This window comes from Sinocyclocheilus rhinocerous, unplaced genomic scaffold (genome assembly GCF_001515625.1).
Source record: "Sinocyclocheilus rhinocerous isolate Xijiao unplaced genomic scaffold, SAMN03320098_v1.1 scaffold234, whole genome shotgun sequence".
NCBI lineage: Eukaryota > Metazoa > Chordata > Actinopteri > Cypriniformes > Cyprinidae > Sinocyclocheilus > Sinocyclocheilus rhinocerous.
In genome coordinates, this window is record NW_015644337.1 from 382,934 (window position 1) to 396,395 (window position 13,462).

Below are 13,462 nucleotides of genomic sequence, written 5' to 3' on the forward strand. Positions count from 1 at the left end.
CCAGCTTCACCTACAGAAGAAGTGAGTATAAGGTTTTTTAATGAATCTTTGCAAATCGCCTTTCCTAATAATGTGCTAATTAGCAAGTTTCACGATGAATGCGGCTAAAGTAAACAGTCTCTCTGAGAGCAGCTCGGAAGAGAGGGGCGGAGTCAGCAGAGCTGATCTGAAAAGAGCTGTTTTTGACAGGGTAAAAAAAGGTGTTTTTTACACTACCATTGAGAAATTTTAACCAAACTATGTTACAGACTTTTCATTAAGACCCTGAAGAATCATATCAACTTGTGGAAAATGGGCATCGGATGACCCCTTTAACAGTTTATCCACTTACCCAATATAGTGTTACACAACATGCGTTCTCTTTCTCAACTATTTAACGTTCCAAAACTGACTGCGTTTAACTGGATACTCGCCAAGGCGGGCATTTTGACCATTTTGTATGTATTTGAACGTTTTTAGCGCAGTTAGCCACTCATTTTGGTATTTGTGGCTCACAAGCTGTTTGAGATGCGGCTTTTTGGCTCCACCAATGTTTGAGACGCGGCTTGTGCGCTCCACTAATATAAATCAGTGGTGGTGCGCGCGCGTTTGGTACAAGCGCGAAACCTGCGGGAATGACTATAATGCGCAATACAAGCACTATTTAACTGGAGCGAATGAGACCTGTGTGAGAGAGAAGGGGTCGTTAGAGAGAAGAGAGCGAGAATGCACGGCTGATGTTATTGCCTGTGCCGCTGGTAACAAAACGGATCGGCTCGGAATCGGAAAGAAGTGAGACTGATCGACCGATCACCGATCCGTGCCGATCATGAGGAAAATCGTCCGATTCCGATCCCTGGCCGATCGATAGGTGCATCTCTACAAAAAAGGATTTTTGTTAATTTTACAAATAAGCTGTTTTCCCCCCTAAAATTTCCAATTTTCTCATAGCAAATCTCTTTAAAAGGCGAAATGTAAAGCAGATGAACGCTTGGTTGTTTCGATGTCATTTGATTTATTGAAAATGGTTTAGGTCAAATCAAAATATAGCAGAGTTTAGTGTATAGTTTTATAACTATACACAAAATAATTAACACATCTTAATCTTTGACTTCATTTCCACCCTTATATTCCATGCATACAAAAATAAAAAAATAATTGTGTACTCTGCATATTATACACTACTATTCAAAGGTTTGGGGGTGGTAAGATTTTTTTAAACCCTCATGCTCACCAAGATCTGTTTTTTTTAATAAAAACATGAAAACAAAGTAAAACAATAGTATTGTGAAATATTACAATTTAAAATAATATTCAAAGCTGAATTTTCAGCATCATTACGCCACTTTTCAGTGTCACATGATCCTTCAGGAATCCTTCTAATATACCGATTTGATGTTCAAAATCATTTATTATTATTGTTGAAAACGGTTGCTTAATATTTTTGTGAAAACACTTTCAGAATTAAATGAATAAAAGTATTTTGAAATGGAAATATTTTCTAAAATAGATAATTTCTTTACTTATTCAGTAAGGGTGTATTAAATGAAATCCCCTTAAGTCTTACTGACATTGAACTTTTGAACATCAGTGTATATCCTGCAAAAATGTTTGTATGCAAGTATGACCTTTCTGAGCTCCTCCTCTCTCTTGTCCTCAGGCTGTATGCAGGATATGGTTCTGTACCTGCCGGAGTTGATTCCTCACCTGATCCAGTGTCTCTGTGATAAGAAAGCGCTGGTCCGCTCCATCGCCTGCTGGACTCTGAGCCGCTATGCACACTGGGTGGTCAGCCAGCCGCCAGACTCTTACCTCAAACCCCTCATGACCGAGCTGCTCAAACGCATCCTTGACAGCAACAAGAGGGTTCAGGAGGCCGCCTGCAGGTATGTTAAAGAAAATACAGCCTACAGACCGAAATAACAGATCTTAAATCGGACCATGTCTTTCTTTTGTAGCCTCTAACTAATAAATTTGATATATTTTGATACATTTAGTATTATTATTGTTGACTAAAACTATTAAAAATCTGGTTTTGGTAATTGAAATAAATTCAAATAAAATAAAATATCAATGTTAGATAAACGTCAGCTGAAACTGATTTCACGGTTTCTAATTTTAAGTTTTTTTTTTATTATTTATTTATATATTTTTTTTGAAGTGTACTAACAAATAAAAGCTAAATAGAAAAAAAACTAACAAAATGACAAGATCACATAGGAATTTAAAAATAAAATAAAAACTGAAGATATAAAAGCTAATTAAAAATATTAATAAATACTATAGAAGTATATAAATGCTTAAATAACTGAAAGTTTGGTATAATAAACCAGCTAAGGTGATTTGCTGGTTAACCAGTCTCACAATGGTTTATCTGGTTGGTCCAAGTCCGTTTCCCAACCTTACCAGCTATAAAGCCCTCTTAAACACAAACCAGCTAAAACCAAGAAAACCCACCATAGGTTGTTTTTTTTAGATGCATTTCAGTCTTTTCCTTTCAGTCTGGATGGAGCTTCTGGAGACGAATCTGCATGTTGAGCTAATTCTTGGGTTTGTCCTTCCATCAGTGCGTTTGCGACTCTGGAAGAGGAGGCCTGTACAGAGCTGGTTCCCTACTTGAGCTTCATTCTGGACACGCTGGTGTTTGCCTTCAGCAAGTACCAGCACAAGAACCTGTTGATCCTCTACGACGCCATCGGAACCCTTGCTGACTCTGTCGGACACCATCTTAACCAGCCAGTAGGATCACTATGCCTTTGAGTGTTTAAAGAGGAAAATGTTCAAGAATCATAATTAAATGTGACCGTTTTGTTTAACAGGAATACATCCAAAAGCTCATGCCCCCTCTTATTCAGAAATGGAATGAGTTAAAAGATGAAGACAAGGATCTGTTCCCTTTGTTGGAGGTAAAATAGTTCTGCGAATTCTGTGATATTCATACTTCAAAAACTGCAATGTCTTAAGGAATTTGTTACTTTTTCTTATTTTAGTGCCTGTCTTCAGTGGCCACAGCACTACAGAGCGGCTTCCTGCCATACTGTGAACCAGTTTACCAGCGCTGTGTCACCTTGGTCCAGAAGAACCTCGCTCAAGCCATGGTCAGTGGAGAATGAACAGCCATAGCGTGTTGTCATTTTGGTTCATTCCCCTGGTCTTGAGGTTTTCTTTCTGTTTTTGTTGCAGATGTATAACCAGCACCCTGACCAATACGAGGCCCCTGATAAAGACTTCATGATTGTGGCCCTTGATCTGCTCAGCGGTCTGGCAGAGGGACTCGGAGCTCATGTAGAACAGCTGGTCACCCGCAGCAATGTCATGACCCTGATCTTCCAGTGCATGCAGGTAATCCATTTTAAATATTTGAATATAATATATATTTTATAGTGATAAATATTTAAATTAATACCTGTTGTTAATAACTGGATGATGATGATAATAATTATAATAATGATGATTATTGTTTTTGTTATTGAATAATACATTTAATAAGTGTGTGTATATACATATATGGATATATAAAATATTTAAACATAATATTAGAAATACTAAAATAAGTTTAGTATTTAATATATGTAAATATTTTATTTAAATTTTCTCTCTCGCTGTGTGTGTATATGTATGTGAATGTGTATCTCTCTCTCTCTCTCTCTATATATATATATGAGAGAGAGAGAATATTTAAATATCTTTATTAAATAAGAAATACAAAAATAAGCTTATATAAAACTTTAGTATGATGTGTGTATATAATCTATCGTTTCATTTTATTATAAAGGTAATATAAAATTAAAAAAACGTATCTATTATTATTATTTAAGATTTAAATAATTTGTTATTAAATATATTACATTTTATATATCTTATTAGTAATAGAATCATTGTTATTAATTTTGTACATGTATTAGCTGAGCGTATTGGACACTTAAACATAATCTGAATGGACCATAAAACCATACCTGATTATCTGTTGTAAAATAGTCATCATTTTCAGTAATTCTTCTTCCTTTGCTCATGTTGTCTCAAGTGCGTCTGATTTAATCTTCTGCAAAATAACAGTGGAAAAATGAAACATGAATTTGATGCAGAAAATGTAATTGTGTGTTAAAAGCTTTATTTCTGCTCTCATTAAAGGACACCATGCCAGAAGTGCGTCAGAGTTCGTTCGCTCTGCTGGGAGACCTGACTAAGGCGTGCTTCCTTCACATCAAGCCCTGCATCGGTGAGCTGTGCTCTTTGACTCTTACCGAGTGAAGCCTGACACATGAAGAGCTGCTTTCTCATGCTAGCTGTTGCTTCTGTGTGTGTGTGTTGTGCCGGTCAGTTTGTCATTGGTGTCCGTTTACACTCTCTAGCCGAGTTCTTGCCTGTCCTGGGCCTCAATCTCAACCCGGAGTTCATATCTGTGTGCAACAATGCCACATGGGCCATCGGAGAGATCGCCATACAGATGGGTGAGTGTTTATGCACTCTCATATATGAATGATCATTTCATATGCATTATGGCGCAGTTATTTGCAAATCTAATATCTGTCCTGTGTAAATTTGGACAGCTGCTTGATATTTAATTTGTCTGTCTGGTGTTTTTCCAGGTACGGAGATGCAGCCGTTTGTGGCCTTGGTTCTCAATAAACTTGTGGAGATCATCAACAGACAGAATACACCCAAAACTCTGCTGGAGAACACAGGTAAATGCATACAGCAAGCATACTGCATAAAATCACACTAAACGTATGATGAACTCCAAAACAGACATTTGAAACCTGAATTATCTGTGGAAAGTGGTGTTCTGATTTCTATAGCTGTAACTGCAGCCATTTTTTAACTTGAAACACACTCATGGCCCTTTTTGTACTTTTTTTTTTTTTGTGTGTGTGTGTGTGAAACAGCCATTACGATTGGTCGGCTGGGATATGTGTGCCCACAGGAAGTTGCCCCCATGTTGCCACAGTTCGTTCGCCCTTGGTGAGATGTTGATTAAATTAGTGATTTAAACTACAAAATCTACTAAACTTCTGAAATAAACGGCTCTTTATATTTTTTTCAACGCAGGTGCACGTCACTTAGAAACATTCGGGACAATGAAGAGAAAGACTCGGCCTTCAGGGGCATTTGCGTAATGATTGGGGTAAATCCTGGAGGAGTCGTACAGGTGAGAGGATACGGGGGAAATCATTCAAGACCAAATCTGTTATGCAATTTAAGAGCCGAGTTATTTATAATTTTTATTTGATGTGATTTAATACATTTATTGCCCATAGCAAGATCTATGTACCCAATCATTAGAATAAATACAATAAAATCACACTAGAAAATGTAAGGTAAATTGATACATTTTTATTTAACTTCATTATTTTAAATTAACAATTTAAAAATAAGTTGAATTTAGCTCTTTTACTATCTAAATGTAATGACGTTCATACTGTATACCAATATCAGAAACAAAAGCAATATAAATATAATTTGTTTTTTTCCTCTACATTCTCTTATGTGCTTAAAATAAGAATTTATCTTAATTTATTCAATTAAAATAAATGTAAATAAATTGGGTTTTTGGGCTAAAGTTTCCATACTCTATAGCATTATAAAAAAATTAAACAATATAAATATAATTACATAATTTATGTATAATTTTTCTCTGTATTCTCTTATTATAATTATAATTATTAGAATTAATATAATTTATTAAATGTAAATAAATAAATTATAATAGTTGGGCTTAACATTCCATACTGTATAACAATATCAGAAATAAATATATAATGTATATGTTTACTCTGCATTTTATGTACTAACTACCATAAAATAGAAAAATAATTTATTAAATCTAAAAACAAAAGTTGTTGGGCTAAAGGTTACAGTTTGGCTTTAATGCAACTTTTTTTTGGATGCAGGACTTCATCTTTTTCTGTGACGCTGTGGCCTCCTGGGTAAATCCAAAAGACGATCTGAGGGACATGTTCTACAAGGTTCAAATACTCTTCTTCTGTAACTAACAACTTTGATTTGATGGGTTTACAGTTGGCCAAGATAGAAGCACAGTTGTCTGCTATGCTTCAACAGATTTTGTCCATTTCTTGTCTAGATTTTGCACGGCTTCAAGGATCAGGTTGGTGAGGATAACTGGCAGCAGTTCTCTGAACAGTTTCCACCGCTGCTGAAGGAGAGGCTTTCAGCCTGCTATGGTGTGTAGACGCCGCCCCTGCTGACATGGGAACCAACTATTAGGTGAGAAGAGCCTCAGTGATAAAGTAAAACATCAAACCAAAGCAGCTTTGGCCATTTGTTTGAACACATTGTTCTTATTTGCAGGTCAAATCTACGGGAGGGTTACTGGGGAACTCATCCATGTCTGTTTGTGGGAACTACCTGCTGTTAGAGCCAAAGACGTGTGACGGTTTGTGATCTGGAGCGATCCCGCTTCCTCCAGCTCTGTGCAAGAGGAGTCGAAAGAGAGTTAATGTGAAATCAACCTTTTTACTGTCACAGTTTGTCTTCTGACTTGCTCCGAATGGGAATGAAAGCTGTAGCTCAGGGATGTTGATCGGGAGGGAGGGTTCGTTCGGGCAAGATTCACCAGCTGCTTATTGGACAAAACGATGCCATTCAGTAGTCCAGCCTTAGCAAAGTCTGGCTTCTCAGCTAGATGCCAAAAGCACACACACAAACCGCAACGAGCGGCATGCATGCTTAAGGCAGACTGTGCCTAAAGAAAATTTGTTTTCTTATAGCAACAGATCACCCGAAAATAAAAACTTTCAAGCTCGACGCCATTCAGTAGTCCAGCCTTAGCAAAGTCTGGCTTCTCAGCTAGATGCCAAAAGCACACACACAAACCGCAACGAGCGGCATGCATGCTTAAGGCAGACTGTGCCTGAACAAAATTTGTTTTCTTATAGCAACAGATCACCCGAAAATAAAAACTTTCAAGCTAACGTCTCTCAAAACAAGTGTATATCATCTTTAAGATGTCGAATAGCACAATTACTCTTTTACATATATAACAAAAAGTGCATTATAACTGCAAATAGGACAACAGTTCTGATTTTAAAGTATACTTATGCAGTGTTTTCCCAATCTCCTGAAGCCATGCAAAGGTTTGCTTGAGAAACTGAAGTTAAGTAGTTATTCGCTAAAAGTGACTCAGTTTTTTTGTGATCTACACAGCATACGTTTTTCTTATTGAAAACTTGTACCTTTTAAAGTCACTATCAGCTTTTGTGTTTCATGGAAAATTTTCATTTTTGGGTGCACTTTCGTTTTAAAAACTGCTAATCATAAAACAAGTTCTTAGGGTTGGCTAATGACAGAAGCATGCAATCATTATGACATAAGTACATATTTCTGAATTTTCTGCCTGCTTCATTTCTTTCCACGGCTCCATATTGCATCGAGCTATTTTTTCATTCCACTAAGAAACTGCTTGCTTCATTTATTGCTGATAATTCTACTGTAGCCAGTAATGGAACCATAATGGAGTTGCTGATATAGGTCACATAATGTTTCGCTAAGCACATACCTTGTTTTGTTCTTTTTTTTGCTAATCTAAAACGCGCATAGCAAGAAAGGCAATGAGGTTTCTTGATAAAATGACAAGTAATTGATCGCTGTGATCTGTAGTCTGTATTTAAGCATTATTATTCCTTTTGTGTTGCAAACGTCACGTAAAGATTGATCCTGCACCAAAAATTCACTGTAGAGATCGAGTGTTTGCCTCTGCTGCTTTAAAATAAATTATAGGGATTTAAATAACTATAATGCTTAAGGAACTTTAGTTAGTGGCATTATTGATATGCACTTTCTCTTATAAGGACTGTCGGTTTCCCCCTCAAAGATGGGAATCTAGTGAAGTTATGAAGGCTGTTGTTAAGAGTAAGAATGCTTGGCTTGTGTAAGGACAATCTAATTATCACGTGAAAGAGAAAGCGGTTTCTTTAATGAGCTTAAATTTAACACGGAGTATAATTTTAGCAAAGAGAACTAACCTGTGTTAATGGCATGTAATGTGGTAAGATTCTCCAGTCTACACAATATGCAGCTGTCCTTGTACTAGACAGACTAATGAATTGTGGGAAAACGCAGTAATGAGGAGGGCGGTGTTAGCGAGTAGACCTTTGATTTCAAGGATATGTCATTGGAAGTACATCATTCTGTGTTGAAGGGGTTTAGAATTTAGGAGAGGTTACCCAAATCTTTTCCCCCCCCCCCGTATTTTTAGTTGTTTAGAACATATTTTAGCTGTTGTCGTGGTTTTAAATGCCTGTTTAAGCAATATGCATGTTCATCTCTACGAATGACAGTTGCATCTAAGGTTTATTCTCTCATCATTAAACACTAGCTCTGACAATCTCATTTTTAAAATGAATACATTTTTGTGTATTTTGTCTTGTGCACTTGCACAAAGATTTTTTTTAGACTTTAAAAGTTTTCCTTTTGCTTTCTTTTTGTTTTAAAGAATTTTATTTTTTTAATTTTTTATTTTTTTTTGCGATGGAGAAATGCGTTTAGCTTATGATTTTCAGAAAGTCTGCTGAAGCATTATGATGTTTTCCTCACCCTTCCCAGTCCTCAGTTTGGATGTTGACTTGTTTTTCCACTAATCACCTTTCTTCAAATTCTTTGAATGGGGAAATAAACATTTTCTGTCAAATTAAAACAAAGCGTGGTCTCTGATTTTTCTCCTTCAGCTGTCTAGATGTTGACGTAATTATCTAGTCAGACACAGAAACTCAAAAAGATGGAAAAAATGCATGTGCTAGTGACATTATTGTGCACTTAATGGAATGCCAATAATAAAATTTCTCCCAAATAATTTTAATTGATAGAGAATGACAACTGAAATCACTCAGCCCCCTTTCTATATGGAAATTGTCTAAATGTTGTTTTATGAATTCAGATAAGGTAAGACTGTTACATTAAGTCCCATTTTACTACAGTATTAACACTACCATAGTAATTACAAATCAGTGTCCTAACCAGATTTGTATTGATAAAGTCCTGTTAAAAAATATGTATAAAAAAAAAAAAGGGTAAGTCCTACTACTTGTTTCACTTCTGTTTCAGTTTTTATAACCATTTCTTACTGTGTAAGTTGTTTTTTAGCATGCAAGTTTGGCAGTGTTCTTTTTTTAGGATTACTGATAAACTACTGTCGTTTGATTTGTATTTGTATTTGTTATTTTAATTTTAGTTAAATTATGTCTGAATTTATTATGTCTGTATAGGTCTTTTAAGTTTGTTTTATTTAATTGAGTTATTTTAATACTTCAACAAACTAAATGAAATTATTTATCATTATTACTAAATGAAATAATATATATATTGAATTTATAAATGTGTATGTACATATACAGTATATATGTATGTGTGTGTGGTTGTAGATACACATATATGTAGTTGTTCTTTTGGTGTTTGGCTTAGTGTTATGTTAGAATCATTATACTCCTATACCTTTTTGTTCTTTAATATTTTGAATTGTTTTTAGCTTTATTTTTTATTTTTCATTTATATGTTAAGTTTTGAAATTTTGCTATATGCATCTGTCATTTTTATTTAATCTCTTTATTTTTAAAATGTGTATAGGTAGTATTTATAAAGTTTTAGCTTTTAGTTTTGGATCCGTTTTTAGTTGTTTTAATACTACAATTGATTGCTTCTGTTGTCCTCATTTGTAAGTCGCTTTGGATAAAAGCGTCTGCTAAATGACTAAATAAATAAAAGAAATAAGTCAGTATATTAGAGTGATTTCTGAAGGATCATGTGACTCTGAAGACTGCAGTAATGATGCTGCAAATTCAGCTTTGCATCACAGGAATAAATTACGTCTTATTAAAATAGAAAACCGTTATTTTAGGCTTCACAATATTAATCTTTTTACTGTATTTTTGATTCAATAAATGCAGCCTTGATGAGCATGAGACTTCTTTAAACAAATGTAAAATCTTAGTGATCAGAGTGCACTGATAAGATATTTGCAAAGAATTGAATAAAATAATATTACAAGTGTACATTGTTTATTAAAGTAATTACTGAATAACGTAAAATCTTTGCAAGCGTCACAAAGCGTCGCCGCATCCAACCAACCAATCAGCAAACACTTCCGATCTGCTACGCCCCACCCCCTTTCGCAGGAACTGTTTCCTGCTGACGTCCTGTGTGCTGTTTAATTTTAATGGATATGTTTTCCCAAACAGAAGAACTTCTGCAGCCTGTCTTAATTATCCGCTAATGAAACAATGAGGAGGTGCGCACGATGCGCTCCGCTTTGTTATTACGTCGCATTTGCTCGCGAGCTGCGTCGCTGATTCATTTCTAACGTCTCGTTCATTTCTAACTAACGTTATACAAACCTAACGTTACACCTTCCTTTGCCAACTACAGTCGCCCCACACGATGACAGGTGAGCCTTTACTTTCAGCAATATGACTGATTTAAAAAAGTTTTCTCTCTGAATATTATATCACTATGGTGAAACTGTCACACAAAACATCGTAGAGCAGTTGCACATTAAGAAATGCAGTATATACTTTTTAAATCTGCCATATTCTGTGACCACTGAGTGAATATAACGTTAAATAAATCATAAACAACGGTTGACACTAGTCATGCTACTCTGGCCTAACGTTACTCATGTCCCTTTTTTCATGTCCCAAAATTGTGGTGTATTAAATATTAAAACAGACTTTTCTTTCTTCAGGGTGGTAATCTTTCGGGTTTTAGAGTTGTGTTTTTCTCTGCGAGATGGCTGGGGGCATTACAGAAACAGGGGAGCCTTACTCACCATTTGTAAGTATTACATTTGACCAAGTGGTTGTACATGGAGTAAATATTGATTGACCTACTTTACATATACACACTGCTCAGTTGAACTATAATGTACACTCAGCTCTTTGTCTTGTGACAGTATCATGGTACTGCGAACCATCAGGTCAGGTTGTGTCATGTCATGCATGTGACATGGTTTCTGTTGCTTCCTACCTGCATTCATAAAATAGTTCAAGACTTTTAGATCCTGTAATTTTTAAGAGCAATAATGACTGACACCACTGAAATGTAGTTCTGTTTTCACCCTTTCTTAGGCTTTGATTACCAGATAATGTAAGTTAACCGTTGTCATAAGAGCTTTAGGTGCCTTTATGTCACTGTAAGTCATGTGATTCGAACAGTTCACTTTGTGTTACTTATTTAAAGCGGAAATGAAAGCTTAGGAAACAGGAGAAACATGCTTGCATGGTTTAAATCAGCAGAAACCAGCACATGATCCAGACTCATGTAGTCTTGTGGTTTACTTGAACTCGTTTTCCCATCTGACAATATGGGAAAATGGCTAGACATTTGAACAGAGTAATTGTGTTAAATGTGTTAAATTTAACAGCACTAAATATATTTTTATAAAATCTTTAACTAAAACTAACAAAGTGTGGAAACTGTTGAAGACCATTTGTGTCTCACGATTAAATGAGTTTATATCTTATAATTCTGTCTTTTTGTCTCATAATTCTGAGACAATGTGAGATATAAACTCAGAATTGTGAGGAAAAAAGTCAGAATTTGCGAAATATAAACTTGCAATTGCGAGGGGGAAAAAAACATTTTTATTCTGTGGCTGAAACAAAAAAACAAATTGCAAAATATAAATGTAGAAATTCTGAGAAAGTCAGAATTGTGAGATAACTCAAGCTGCAGTTACCTTAATAATTATAGAATACTAATAAAAATTTAATTAATTAAAAACCATTTTAATTAAACTGGCTTTAGGACCTGCGTTTAATTTTGTAGACAGTTTTTAAGATCTGTAATGCAGAGTATTTTTATTGCTCCCAACTACAAAAAAATATGCAATGGCCTTCATTTGAAAACTCTTCGAAAAGAATCCTCTTAAAAATAAGAGGAAATAAATCAGTAAGTTTACAGTAAGGTACATAATGTGTCAGCATGAGTGTACAGTATATCTACTATCTCCTTTGTTTTGCTCACGTTGGTTAATGGGAAGTATTTTTTTAAAGATTATCAATAAGGGAAGTGCTCATCAGTTTCTAATGGAATCAACAGTAAATTTTGTTAGTTAAGCTCATGACTAATTTACAGTAGACTATATTGATTAATACGTGACTTGTGCACTCAAGTGGGAGAAAATGCAGTGCATTTCAAATGAGTTATCACATACATCAGCTTATTGAATTGCATGATGGTGATACATCCCAGACTCATCCTCTTTGCAAGGAAGTAGAACAGAGAACATAGACAGATGATGTGTAATGGGGCCCCTTTGTGTGTGTGAACTTGAGTGGCTCTTGTAATTCATTTGCTATGCATCTGTGATATTTGAAAACTTTTCAATCTGCTATAGACATGTATTTTTTTGTGTTCATGTAGGTTGGCCTGGTGTACATGTTCAATCTAATTGTTGGCACTGGTGCCTTGACCATGCCCAAGGCCTTTGCAGCAGCTGGTTGGGTTGTCAGCGTCTCCCTCATCTCATTTTTGGCTTTTATGAGGTATGTTCTACCTCTCGGCTCTTTTTTTTTTATCCATCACACTCCCTTTCTTTCTCTCTCTTTCTATCTTAAAGGGATAGTACACAAAAAAAGAGAAATTGCCATCATTTACTCACCCTCAAGTTGTTCCAAACCTGTATGAGTTTCAACCAAGGGATAGTTTTGGGTGAATTATTTCTTTAAGATTGCAAAAACTGACTTCCATCAGTTGCTGGGTTTTGTTGTATCGCTGTGTTAAACCCTGTTAGTTTTTTTTTTTTTTGGTGAGCCATATAAACCAGCCTTGAGCATTTTTAGGTTCAAAAAAGTGCATTAAGGCCTGTTCACACCAATAAAGATAACTATTATGATAACTGTGACAATAACGATAAGCATCCACACCAAAGCACGGCAGTTTTCTGTTTATTATAAGTGCGCTACAGTTTTGTCATCTGCCGCTTTATATGCTCGAGCTCTTTAAAGCAGGATATATTCTGATTGACTGTCAATGTTTTTATATTCATCAGCTGGGGGAAAAAACATTCTGGATGTGATTCCAATGATATCATTTTTCAGTGTCATTATCGTTATAGTTGTGGTGTGGACTTCACAATTATCACAGAATTAGGACAATAATTAAAACCTAAAGTCCTTAGTGTAAATAGGCCTTTAATGCTGTGATAAACCAGGGTTCACAGGTTTATGAAGGGCTTTATATTAGGGCTGTCAAAATGGCTGAAAAACTAAATTCGAATTTTGTACTTAAATATGATCAAAATTCGAATTATATTCTAATTTAAAATGCATAATTTCAGTTAGGGTGAAGAAAAGCTTTTGGCTTCTCTCCTGAGGCCACAAGAGGGCGCATCATTCAAAGCATAAGATAACATGACTATCTACGAAAAAAGTGCATAATGTTTAAAATAATGGCAAATGGCAATGGTAATGGCAGTGGTATGGGGAAAAACCCGCCATAAAGTCTCGATATATGTTTTTTTCAAAGTTAAACT

General features: G+C 35.4%; 2 protein-coding genes across 2 annotated transcripts in view; both read left to right on the forward strand.

The window, feature by feature from the left end:
* Positions 1-6,370, forward strand: part of LOC107758120 (transportin-2-like) — a 16,458-nt gene extending 10,088 nt beyond the window's left edge. The window contains exons 13-25 of the mRNA XM_016575783.1: positions 1,640-1,865; positions 2,547-2,718; positions 2,799-2,885; positions 2,970-3,077; positions 3,163-3,321; positions 4,111-4,198; positions 4,332-4,430; positions 4,569-4,664; positions 4,866-4,941; positions 5,029-5,128; positions 5,871-5,945; positions 6,062-6,204; positions 6,289-6,370. Coding sequence (XP_016431269.1) covers positions 1,640-1,865; positions 2,547-2,718; positions 2,799-2,885; positions 2,970-3,077; positions 3,163-3,321; positions 4,111-4,198; positions 4,332-4,430; positions 4,569-4,664; positions 4,866-4,941; positions 5,029-5,128; positions 5,871-5,945; positions 6,062-6,169 — 1,394 coding nt within the window. The 3' untranslated portion in view covers positions 6,170-6,204; positions 6,289-6,370. The remainder of the gene's footprint in view (positions 1-1,639; positions 1,866-2,546; positions 2,719-2,798; positions 2,886-2,969; positions 3,078-3,162; positions 3,322-4,110; positions 4,199-4,331; positions 4,431-4,568; positions 4,665-4,865; positions 4,942-5,028; positions 5,129-5,870; positions 5,946-6,061; positions 6,205-6,288) is intronic.
* Positions 6,371-10,086: 3,716 nt separating this feature from the next.
* LOC107758121 (transmembrane protein 104) overlaps positions 10,087-13,462 on the forward strand; it is a 54,378-nt gene continuing 51,002 nt past the window's right edge. Inside the window, exons 1-3 of the mRNA XM_016575784.1 lie at positions 10,087-10,375; positions 10,673-10,761; positions 12,352-12,473. Of these exons, the coding sequence (XP_016431270.1) occupies positions 10,717-10,761; positions 12,352-12,473 (167 nt within the window). The 5' untranslated portion in view covers positions 10,087-10,375; positions 10,673-10,716. The remainder of the gene's footprint in view (positions 10,376-10,672; positions 10,762-12,351; positions 12,474-13,462) is intronic.